The sequence below is a fragment of the Ambystoma mexicanum genome, chromosome 1q (genome assembly GCF_040938575.1).
Source record: "Ambystoma mexicanum isolate Mex_15411 chromosome 1q, UKY_AmexF1_1, whole genome shotgun sequence".
Classification (NCBI taxonomy): Eukaryota; Metazoa; Chordata; class Amphibia; order Caudata; family Ambystomatidae; genus Ambystoma; species Ambystoma mexicanum.
The window spans coordinates 1,119,471,214-1,119,484,250 of NC_090922.1; the positions used below are offsets into that span (position 1 = coordinate 1,119,471,214).

At 45.5% G+C, this 13,037-nt stretch overlaps 1 protein-coding gene across 1 annotated transcript in view; it reads right to left on the minus strand.

The window, feature by feature from the left end:
• STXBP3 (syntaxin binding protein 3) overlaps positions 1-13,037 on the minus strand; it is a 639,289-nt gene that overhangs the window by 79,143 nt on the left and 547,109 nt on the right. Inside the window, exon 17 of the mRNA XM_069641861.1 lies at positions 4,763-4,848. Coding sequence (XP_069497962.1) covers positions 4,763-4,848 — 86 coding nt within the window. The remainder of the gene's footprint in view (positions 1-4,762; positions 4,849-13,037) is intronic.

The following is a 13,037-nucleotide window of genomic DNA, read 5'->3' on the forward strand; positions in this document are numbered from 1 at the left end:
CAGTGCTGCGGAACCCCAATACCAGGATACCTGCTGCCCATTTCGAGTGCATCATTGTGGAAAGGTCACCTCCGTCCAAGTCTTTGCTGAGCCCTCAACGACACCCCAGGGACCCAAGCCAACTGTACATCAGAGTGTGGGACTGTAAGAACCGATGATGGACCGGACGAATTGCGTCCTTTGTTGGTGCTGCAGAAAAGGCGCCAGAACCGCAGAGTGACCAAAGAGGGTCCTCCCTCGAGACTGCTGCTGAGAGATCGCATCCATTGTCCTGCCTTTTGTCATCAGACCAAAGAAAATGGAGGTCTGGTCCAGAGCTGCAACATCACGGACCATCCACCAAAAATCTTTTCTTCAGACCTAAGGTACTGTGAGAGGAAATAAGCACTGCTTACCTTATTCCAGAAAGTCACTCGAGAGCATTGGAGTGCATGTAGAGGTGTCCAGGGCATACCCTCTTTTACCTCAGACTGAAGCCGCTGCTTGTGTCCCTTTAGCAAGTACTTTAAAATGGTCTCCAACGCTGATTAGGATAACACTAACCAACTGTTTTCCTTCCCAACAATCACTATCTTATATGTGTATGCTGACTAAATGGAATTATCGTATTACATTGTGGGTGTGCGTTATTACTGATAGTACGGTAGACCTGTCAAACTCTGGTAACAATTGTGTGCATTCAGAAACTACCAACTAAGAAGTGACCTTTTGAAAGTATTGTAAAGTATACCTGTGTGTGTTGGTGTATTGTGCTAAGTATTCAACAGTGACTCATGTAAATATAATAAATCTCTATTTTAATATAAATGCATGTGCGTTTCCTTGATGTGCAGTACTAACTAGGTCCAGTGTACTTACCTACAGCTCACATCTTCCTCTTAAGATAAGCCTGACTGCTCTGCCACACTACCAAGGACCTTGAGTAGTACAGACCGACACTAAGAGTTGGGGATCTACAAACCACTTGGATAGCTTACTAAAGTCTTACCTCAAAGTGGGACTTTAGGAAAACTCCCCTAACAGTGAGTAAACATAGCCGATTTGCCCCCTCATCCCCAGCCTCCAGGGGCTTCTATGGGGGTAAAGTCCTTGCCCCAGCTCTCACTTGCCTAGCTTTAAACAGTGGTGTTCTGGCTTGGTATCCTCCCCGGCATTTTGGCTAAGGTGGTTGGATTGGAAGAAGGTATTTTAAACACTTTCTACTTGTTTTTATTGAACTTTGAAACAACTATTTTTTGGCTTAAGCCAACACGTGTGCAACTTTCCTTCAATACACTCCTAACCTAATGAAGCCTTATTGGAACCTGTGACTCTAAAGGGCACTAGGCCCCTTCTTTTCTAGCTAAGGAAGTACCTTTTAAAGGTTAGAACCTTAAGGTTTTGTATGTTGTTTGCTATCTTCTTTATTCTAAACCTATCTGTTCTCAAATTATTGATTACTTACCTGGTTCAATTTCTTTAAGCACTGGCTTGAATACACTTCCAGTATATTGAAAATTCATTGTAACTGTATTTAAATGAAGTGTTACTGCTCTTAGCAGAGTGCATCAAGATGAACGTATATATTTTAGTAGTGATCGTTTAAGTGCGTTACTTACCTGTGGTTTTTCATTGAGAAGAGATTGTCTAAGGCCTAAATAAATCCGTTTATTTTTATGCATTGCACCAAACTGAACTCTTCACTACTCTCATAGCTTCATAAATCAGAAACATATGCACTTGTCAGTGGACAGATTAATTCCTAGAGAATGCTTACTGGTCGAGGGTAAACAACTCTGTACATTACATTGTAACCAGATCATTTATCACTTTCAGGTTGGTGATTCCAAGATAATTTTTCACGTTCAGGTTGGTGATTCCAAGATGAAGTTCCTCCGACACACTGAGGAACTGGCTAGCTCACTAGTTGAAGTTCTTGTACTCGGTAAAGAGGAAGGAGAAACCCCCTTGTTTCCTTTAAAAAGCACTTCCATGGATAGCGATTTGTATTTGTGTTTTTAAGAACAAACATAATTTGGAAGAGGGGCTTGTGTTGTGCCTTTTAGGAGGATATATTGAGAAGACACCAGGCAGAACAATAGTATAAACAATGTAATTAGGCCATTTCAATTTGATCGTGTTGGACATCAATTATGTATGTCTTTACATTAGAATTACTCAATGTTGAGCCAATCTCAAACTTAGATCAGTGTGAATCATTCCATATTAAATATAGATTTGGAGAGAATGGATTAGAGATGGGATTAAATCCATGGAGAAGCTATAGTGGATGTAGAGCAACGATGTTAAGTTTCAGAGGACCTGCAATTTCAAAGTGAGTGCGCTATTCATGTTTTTAATACCGTTTTCAATAATGGTGTAGACTGAGTGATGCATTTTAGGGTTGACCAACTATTTGGTGGGGTATGTGCATTTAGCGCCATGTACAAATGTCTTCATAGGTTGTCAAACTCAATGCTTTACTGTTTCAACAAGAAGAGAGGGGTGTGTTTGTGGCCAAGAATTCCTCTATATGTGCTGCTGATGAAGGCCAGATGTTAATGATTGGGACAATATTGCAGTGATTGTACCCAATGGGGTGGCCGAAACACAGTCATGTCGACATATAGATTGTGTTTATGATCAGCTGATGCTATTGTTTAACATTCGGATCGAGGATACCCGATAAAGGGCAGAGTTTTAGGTGACTGTTCCAAACACAATCCAGTGGTCTAAGTGTTCTACTTGGGTGAACATGAAAAAATGATGTCGTTGGAATCGGATGTAGTAGGATGGTTACCGATACGCTACAGGAAGAGTGTTATCAATTGTGTCTGTATATTCAAGATGTAGAGAAAAATGAATATGTAGTTATGTACTTACTAACCCCTGTCACTTTAAGAAAAACTAATTTTGTATTTATTGAGCATTTGTAGGGGTGTATACAACAAATAGTGTTTCCAGGCACCATAAGGCAAAAGAGGGGAGGAAACAAGGGAGTAAATAAAAAATAGCAACAAATAAAACAATTGCATTCCTACTAGGCCTTGTGACATTCGAAACGTGCAAGTGCAGTGACGAGAAGTGCAGGAGAGAGGGAAGGGAACAAGGTATGGGCAAATGCTAGTGGGAGCCCAGGAGGGGGAAGTGCCATGGCGATGCCTATGGAGGAGGCCACTGGCTAAGTGCAAGGTCAGAAGAGGCCCAAGGAGGTGGATGCACAGCTGCCCGGCTGGGGCCCGGAGGTCAATGCTGAGAAGGGTGGCTGCTGGTGTCGACTGGGCAGAAGGCCTGGTAACCTGTAAGACTCATGAGGACCAGGCCACCAGTCTCATTGGCGGTGAGGAGATTAGCAGGGGAGGGAGAGAGGGAAAGAGGGAAAGTGCTAGAGAAAAGATCAGTTTTGAGAAGTTTCCAGAACTTAAGGAGGTCCGGCTCAAGTCTGAGAGGGGAAGGGAGGCTGTTACAAAGGGAGGTACCAGCCGAAGAGAGAGACCTAGCCTCCACACTCTGCTTGGAGAAGGGTTTGATCAGCAGAGAGTTGGAGCTAGAAGAGCAGAGGGCTCTAGCAGGAAGGTATTTGGGGAAAGAAAGTTTAAGATAGTGGGGTCCCAGGCCCCCAGAAAGCCTTGAGGATGATGCAGATTGTCTTGAATTTGAACCTTGTGGCGACAGGGAGCCAGTGGAGGGATTTTAGAGCTGGATCGATACGGTCCCTGGGCTTGAGGCCAAGGATAAATCTCACAGCCCTAATTTGGATCAGTTGAAGGGGGCAAACGGAGGAAAGGGGAAGATTGAGGAAGAGTCTGTTGCAGTAGTGCAGTCTAGAGAGGACCAGAGCTTTGGAGACTTTGAGCTTCTGGGGAAAGGTGAGGAACGGAAAAATGCCTCGAAGAAGGTGAAGCTGAAAGTGGGCCTTCTTGATATGCATTACATGAATAGCAACAGAAAGTAGTAACTGCTCCTCTTAGGTGCTTGACAGTAGTGTTTCAAAGTTTCTTGGTGTTGAGGAGTATAGTTTCCGTGTCCCCTTAGGTTGAACAGTGATAAGTGTAGAAAGACACCCAAGCACGGCATTAGTGTGGAATTGTCACAAACAATCTCTTCCAACCCCTGCAAGCATGGAATTCAGGGGCTTGGTTGGTACAACATTTCTCAAAAGCATGATAAAAACCAGCAGTGCCCAGTTCCCAGATTGGCATATGTGGGAAACTGATAAAAGGAACAAAGGTAACAGTTGACATGGGGCTTCATCTATGTACCTGGGACATGCAACGTCCCAGGTACATAGATGAAGTAAATTTGGTGTTACTGAGAGGTCTTCAACTGGCTCCATCAAGATGCTTGTATCCCGTCTGCACCTAAAGCAATTCTAAAGTTAGAAAAGCAAGCAGATACCTTGCCGATTCCTTGGATTTGCTGCGATCGCAAGTAGAATGGCTACGCCCAGTCAGGAGGTTATTATCAAAACGAAAAAATAAAAAGGGAAACCTGCAGGTCTCAGAATACTATAGCCTGACAAGACTGACTGTATGAAAATAGTTAGCAAAAAATAACGATAAGTAGATCACACTTGATTATGGGAACAACTTTTGAGTGGTAAATTACATAGTTTCAGATCTAAAAGAATACAGAAGCAACAGAAATGAACTCGCATGTTCCCAATGGACTCTGCAAATCACAACCTCACATATGTTTTTTTATACCAGATTAGGAGATATTGCTTGCCAAAAGAATGCAACTAACAACACAACATAAACCAAAATTACGATGTTTATTTTACCTGACGGCACCAGAGCCATTCCAAGCTGCTGGGCATTCTGAGCAGTATGGCCACTCTTTTGTATCCAGTTTGTTTTCAATGGCATCCTAAAAAGAGAAATATTTATTAAATTCAGTCACAAAGTGTATATGTTGCACAAGGCGATTCCTCCCTAGAGTGCTGGTGTATTTTTCATACGGAAAACATTCAAAGAACGTTTTTAATGTTTTCAAACAACTCAAAGCTTTTTATAGCAGACATCTCACAAGTGGAAAACCGCTTTGATTGGGAGGACTTGCACATCGAGGGTAGTGAGGTAAGACTGAAAGCATGGGAATATGAGGAAGCATAAAAGACATTTTGAAGTTTGCTTAGGTGGGCCTCAACCTGTGACATGTAAACATTTAAAACAAAATAGGTCAAATGGATAATTTTTCAAAATAAAGTGATATTTTCTTTTTAATGCTGAATACAAAGGTATGCCATTAAAAGGCTATAGGGGAGACCACCAGGGGTCTCAGACGCTATGGCTGCTTGAGCTGTAACCCCCCCTCTCTAGGCTGCAGAAAATGGCATTTCACATCCCTTAAACGCATTCTAATAAACAATTACAGACACAATTCCATGTCCGACTAGCAGATGCACCGAACGATGTGAAGAGAAGCAGAACTGCGCCTGAGGTGGTTGTGAATTCACTGAAGTAAATCCAGAGGATGGCCTAGGACCGAAAGCACCAAGATGGCGGGCGCCAGCAAGCGGTAAACGGCTCCCAGATGTCATCCTCGAGCAGCGACGTAGCACTCACCATCCAGGCAAACGGAGCAAAGACAAGGCATAGAGGCTCCAGCATACCAGTACAAAGAGGGATGAATACCGACTGACCTTGCAGCAGACGAAGCAATGAATCAGAGAGAGGAGAACGTATGATCAGCCCAGCGGGTAAGAAGCCTCAACACGTGTATGCAAACCCTGGCTCTGGGCAGGGTTCCCCGCTCCGACGTCCCCAGCGAGCATAGCTTAGGACCGCGGCTCCAGTCAGAGATCCTCCACAACCACCGCGACCCACGCGCAGGAGCCGCATCTGGCCTCTGTGGCCCCCAGCGGGTGCAACAGAGCCTGCTTAACAGAGCACTCCCACCGGCAAAAAAGGACTTGATGTGTTGACTTGCCCGCACACTCCCTCGGACGCCCTTGCATGCTCGGTGCTGCTCCTGATCGCGCTCTCGCCCCATTAAGCCTACAGACAGCCACGAGCGCTGGCCCGTCAACACACCTATTAATCCGCACAGTGGCACAACCCACACGATCCCTTGGGCAGTGAGCAGGGCACGCAGTCCCATCATCCTCAGCTGGTTATCAGGGGATACATAAAGTGCTGCATAGGGAGCCCCTGAGAAGTGGGGAATGCAACACAGGATAACATAATCAGCACAAAAACACAATAAACGTCCTGGAAGCCCCAAGGGTTGGGGGAAGAAATATACAGTGCCAGCTTCGAGGCTTTCACCAATAGGGTGGCCTAGCTCTAAAAAGCCCCCGAAGATAGAGCGTGCCCACTGCCCACTGGACCCTACAAAGCACTCTACAGTGGCGAGAGCATACAATAACCCAAAAGGTACTCGCACAGACAACACCGCTTCCCCAGAACCCAGGCAAAACTCCATATAATAAAAGTCTCTTACTGATCTGTAAACCGAGGTACACAGAAACAACAGACTAAACCAGAGCCCGGGGTGCTACTGGTGAATGAGTAGCAGGGGAAGGAGGACACGTGACAGCAGAAGAGGAACTAGCGACCAGGGAACAGGCCAAGCACAGTAAGCACCCCCATCTTTGGGTAATGAAGCCTCCAGTGAGCCTGGTACTTGCAGGAGCCAAATAGAGCCCACACAGCTCCAACGATCGTAGCTCACCTAGCTCCCAGAGTGCTGAATCCAACCACACTTGTGAGGCTAAGGACATTCAGCCGCAATCCAAGGGACATGGAGCAGGATGAGGTCCAAAGCTCGACAGAAATACTAGGAAACGACAGGGACAGCGCCACTGAAGCGGACATCCGCCTCCTGCTCAGAGAAATCTGTTCAATTAAGTCCAGCCTCACGGAAACCACTTCAGATCTCCAAGCTAGGATGGTGAAGGTGGAAGACTGCATCGAAGCCGTGGAGAACAACCAACTAATAGGAGATCTTGCGGTAATGAATTGTGAGGCTAGGTTTCAAGACCTAGAACAGAAAGAGAGGGACACCGAATTAAAACTTGACAACCTGGAAAACTGAGAACAGAGGTCGAATGTACGCATAATGGGCCTCAGCGAGAAGCAAGGTGAAACCCTGTCAGGCCTGGCGAGCAGAGTCAAAGCCCTGGTCGCATCCCTATTAGACTCTGCGGAAGCCCCAGTCATGGAATTCGACAGAATCCACAGGGCTGGAGCCAAATGGCTCCAGATCCGTGCTGGTCAAATGCCACTATTACCAGCATAAGCAGGACATTATACAAAAGGTAAGAGAAAAGGAACCCCTAGGGTTTGAAGGGTCAACTGTGAAGATCTTCCAGGACCTCTCAGATGCTACACTGAACAAGCCTAGAGGCTGCCGTCCACTGACCATGTGGCTACAAGAGCGCAAAGTTCGCCATCGCTGGGGATTCCCCGTCTCTCTCAGCTTTGAACACGAGGGAGAGGGATATCGTGTTACCTCAGTGGAGGAGGCAGAGGTGTCCTGGAGAGCTTACAAGCAGAGACATCAGGCTCAGACAGTGATATATCCAGGAGACCTAAGGGCCTGGCACAAAGGGCAGCACCATCAACGCCAAAAAGAGGACGAGCCCCGGGGACTAGGAAATACAAGCGCTACAACACACCCTTAGCGGAGTATCCACAGTGGACGTCCTCACGTCAAGAGGGATCTACCCAGGGTATCTCGTTGCATTAACACAAGCAAAGAACAGAAGACTCACTTTAGCTTGTCCCTTTTTCGACTTCCTGGACAGTTGGAGGGAGGGCACCTTGATGTGTGGTGGAGATTTTAGTGTTATAGCAAACATGGACTGGGACTCTATGAGGCAAAACGCACAAACCCTGAATAGCTTGTTGGGGGAGAAATTCCTCAGCCAATTGGGAACTAGCCATCTAATAAACACATGGCGCACAACACACCCAAAGGAAATGGCATTCACTTTTTATCCACTCCCCTCATCTCACATATTGAAGAATAGACTGTTTATTGGAGCTGAGAGCGAAGGGTCCATATTAAGTACATCCATTGAGATAGTGGCCTGGACAGATCATGAGCTGTGTTGCCTCGAGCTAGATCTGGGTCCACCCCTCCCACCCTCCCATGGCGCAGAGCATAGGAGAATATGTAATGATATGCTCTACAAAGATCTGCTATTAAAAGAAACACTTGCTGAAGTGATAAGCGACTACTTCGCAATGAACGACACAGGGGAGCTGTCGCTAAACACAATCTGGGAGGCAGCAAGGGTTACGATTAGGGGGGTCCTAATCACTGACGGAGCACACAAAGGGAAAAAGCACTGAAATTAGAAATAGCTCATAAGGAATCAGAGCTCCAAACCAGCCCCATGGGAAAAGAGGTAATCCTGACGCAGATCTACGAACTCTGAGGGGAGCTAAGGGATATCTGGCAGAACAAGGCGTTACTGCAATTGAGATGCTTGAAACTGAAATTTTATGAAAAGGGTGATTAAGGCCCACACCATGCTAGCTAACCGCTTGAGGAGGCAAAGGGCAGACCGGGCGGTCCCCATAATTAAAAACGGGCCTGAGCATGTCGAATTCAAGGGAAATAACGGAACGCTTCTCTAGATTTTACGCCTCTCTATATACACAGCTGAAGGGGAGGGTGAAGAGGTGGATATGGAGCAATACTTGTCAAGGTCTTCTCGTAGACCGATATCACAAGCGCATCAAGACATGCTCAATAGCCCAATTACCACTGAGGAAATACAAGAAGCCATACCCAAAATGAAAGCAAGCTCAGCACCAGGGCAAGATGGGTATACTCCAGCCTTTTATAAAGCTTACTCCAATATCCTGACACCTTTCCTAGCAAAGCTCTTCAACTCAATCTTCGAGACGGCCGAAGCCCGCCATCATTTACCAAATCCAGTATAGTAGTCATACCCAAAGAGGGCAAAGATCCCACAGAATGCGCAGCATATCGACCAATTTCACTTATAAACATGAATGCAAAGATCTATGCGAGCATTTTAGCTTACCGGTTAGCCCATGTTCTGCCTCAACTGGTCCACACCGATCAGGTTGGCTACATACGGGGCAGGCAAGGAGGGGACAATGTCTGCAAAACCTTAGATCTCATGGCAACCTTAGCAAAAGTGACGACTGCCCCATTCTAATGTCGATCGACGCAGAGAAGGCATAAGACCGTGTCGAATGGCCCTTCCTGCGTGCAGTTGAGATGGGCAGGACTGGGCAACACATGGATATCAGGTGCATCGCATTGTATTGCAACAACAAAGCCAAAGTTTTGGTTAATGGAGTGGCTTCGGAGCTCTTTAGCTTAACAAGAGGTACATGACGGGGCTGTACCCCTGTCCCCCCCTTTTATATGTCCCTGTAATCGAACCCTTCGCACAAGCGATTAGAACAGAGCCACAAATCCATGGGATAAGGAGTGGTGGAAGAATACAAATTAGCTCTCTTTGCCGATTACATTTTAGCCTACATCTCTCGGCCAACTGAATCTGTACCTGCCCTGTTTGCATCCATGAGGGAATATGGGGTGCTGTCAGGATTCCGGGCTAATTTGAACAAAACCACTGCATTACCGCTCCAACCACATGCACCTTTTCTAGAACACCTTGTAGAGGAATGGGGTTCCCAACTGCACACTACATGACTAAGATACCTAGGAGGGGAAATCACAAAGGACCTGGCCAGCATATTCTATGCAAATTATGCCCCCCTGTGGACTGCGGTCAGGGCAGACATGGAGAGGTGGTCGAAGCTGCTGCTCTCCTGGGCCGCATGATACACATCAATCAAAATGAATATACTCCTGAGATTTTAGTTTGTTTTTCAATCTCTCCCGGGGAATCTCCCAGCGACCTTCCTCACAGAAGTCAAGCGATCCCTCCTGTTTTACCCGTGGGCAGACCTGAAGCCTAGGGTCTCTAACGCAACCCTGATCCTTCCAAAAGACAAAGGAGGCATGGGCTATCCCGATCTGTTCGAATATTACAGAGCCTCTCAATTCCGAGTCTTGGCAGACCAACTGTGGGAGAATGCGGCAAAACAATGGGTGGCCCTGGAAAATGATTTGCGCCGGTCTCCCTGGGTGAATGGCTGTTGGTCCCATATCGCGCCTGAACCCGTAGAATCGAAGAGAATCCAGTCCTAGGGGTATTGTGGTCTCCATGGCGTCCTTCGCAAACCATGAAGGGGGTAACATCCTGGCCCTCTCCGCTTAGCTGTATCCGGGCTCCCCACATTTGAGATCTAATAGAGGTCCAACATTTTCAGCCCCAATATGCGGTGGGTCTGGTAAGAGCAGGGCAGATGTGGAGGGCGGGCGCCTACATCTCTAAAGCAGAGTTGGAGTAAGTACAGCGGGGCTTGGCTATAGCTCTGTTGCACTATCTTCAACTAAGGAACAGCAAGTCCCACGCTGGGGGGACTCTCCGAAGACCCCCAACAACATTTGAGCACATCTTGAGTGAGCGGTGGGGTACAAAAGGGTTGATATCCCAACTATATAGTGCCTTACTCACCAGAGGCCACCTCGCACAACCTACCACAGAGATCAAATGGGACAGGGAGTTAAATTTGCAAGAGCAACCAGAGGTATGGCCTCTACTATACAGGGTTGTGTGGAACACATCCATATCCATGCAATACAAAATGCATAATAGCAGACAGCTAACGAGTTGGCACCTCACTCCACAGCGGTTGTCAAAAATGTTTCCTGGGGTTTCACTGCTCTGTTGGAGGGGGTGCAGGGAAATCAGTGACTATTGGCATCAATGATGGGGATGGGTGAAAGCGCAAGTGTTTTGGAAGGAAGTCCTGGGGTGGGTTCAAGAGATAGACAGTCTCCAGAAGGTTCACCCCACTGCTGGTTCTGTTTGGTATTGAAACTGATAAGGACACATACAATACTACCTCACATGCCTAGAAACCTGTTATTGGCAGCCAGATGTGCCTGACAGCTAAATGGAAATGTAGTATACTGCCAACCAAAGGTGAATGGCTTACGAAAGCACACTATCTACCAGATGGAAAGCATCACAGCAGCTATGCTAGAATCTCATTCACACAGATATGGTTTGGCTTCCCTTCTTGGAATACCACACGGCACACATAGAACCACCAAGAGGACAGGCTCCAGAATGAGGGAGGAGAGACCCACAGTAACGCTCATCTTTGTTAAGTGGTCGGTGAAACGTGAAGAAAACATGCCCCGCCAGAGTGGATGAAATAGAATAGGGAGGCCTATTTTAGATCTAGAAAAACTTGTGAAAGCACAAGAACAAATATTTAGCGCTATTATGAGGTTGATTATGTGTATGGTGACACTGGAATTTCAATTTGCTGGGTGGAGGGAGGGGAAGGGAAACAAGGGAGACAATTAGACACGTTATTGTTATCTCTGAACACCTTTAGCTAAAGAACGAACAAGTCAGTGCACCCCTGCTAGACGCACATCCCGGTATGGACTATGCTTGAATGCTACAGATTTCTGTTGCAATGTCACCATATCAGAGATTGTTGTCCCATACTCCTTTTTTCTGTGCACTGGTTCGAACCTACGTAATACTGTCTCTGTGAACTCAACATGAGAATGCTGTATTTATTCACATGTTGTAAAACCAATGAAATGCGTTTAAAAAAAAAAGGCTATAGGGAGTCTGAGTGCCATTTCTATGCAGTTCTGCATAAAGAAAACGTATACAGGACTGCAAAGTCCTGCCCTATGTCTAATAGACCGATCTGCCACGGCAAGAGAAGAATGAAAAGAAAATTGTAGTACTGGCAGGTGCAAAAAAAAGAAAATGAAACAAATTGTAAAGTATGGAGTGAAAAGGTCAGAATAGGCAGGATCTCAAGGTGGGGCTGGGATCTAGCAGGAACGGAGGTCCTTGTCCTGCTCACCCTGTACCTGTTGCTCGTCCTGATTTTCTATGTGTGCTTTGAAGTATTTTGTATTATGCAGGAAGGTGCCTTATAAAAATTAAAAAATAAATGAACAAAAATAGAAAGGTAAAATAGAAAAGATACAAGGGAAAAGAATTCTGTTTATGTGCAAATTTAGCATATTCAGAATATGAATAATATGTATCATTTAAGTCAATTGTGGTCAACCAGTCTTGTCGGAAAAGTGTGGTTTTGACCCCCACTCCGTGGAACAATTTATTAGTTCCTCCTCAGTAGACCCAATCTCCTTTAACAAATCTTGCATTTTCTTTTTATATTCATTTATTGAAACAATGTTCGACCCCTCTAGCATCAGGCCAAGATCCATGTACAAAGAATTCACTGGAGGTTGTTCAATCTTAGCATAGTTACTCCTTTGACGCCACGCACATCTCGCCTGAAGAGATACAAGGCACAATTCGTGCCTAACAATTGAGTTTGGAATAGCTAATGAGAGGCCCAGAGTTCCCTTCCATAATTTCCCCTGTATAACGTTAAGCCTCTTTCCAACATCTATCAAACACGCGTCCAGTCAAAACAACAACACAGGTTAAATTTTCACTGTGAAGTATCGGATGAGCGGACTGATAGAAAATGTGCATAATCTTTAATTGGAGCAGTTAATGGTCGTAATTTCTCATCCAGTAAGTTCTTACACATAGCAAGCAACTCGATATTAGACAGGCAATATCCCAGAAATCTCATACTGTACACCCTCTCCAACATGACTGTCCCCAAAGTCCAGGACATGGTTTTAGGCCTTTGAGCTTTGGTAAAGATAACAATCTTTGATTTAGCCCCATTTGCTCCAAAGTTATTCATACAAGCATATTCATAAAACAGTTTTAAATTGTGCTGTTGACCAACTGCTGTTCTATCGAAGAATATAAAATCATCGACAAATGTCATCCTGTCAAGTTTGAGTTGTCCTAATCTAGCTGGATTTATAGTATTTGTCTGCCACAAAAGATAGATATTGCTAACGCATAAATTAAACAATGTAGGTGCAAATATACATCCTTGCTTTAGGCCAAGTACGGTGGATACTGATCTAGAAACTGAGCCTTTTTTTAAAGATGGAAGGAAACAGTCCCCTTTTTTAAAGATCGGTATAATGATCGT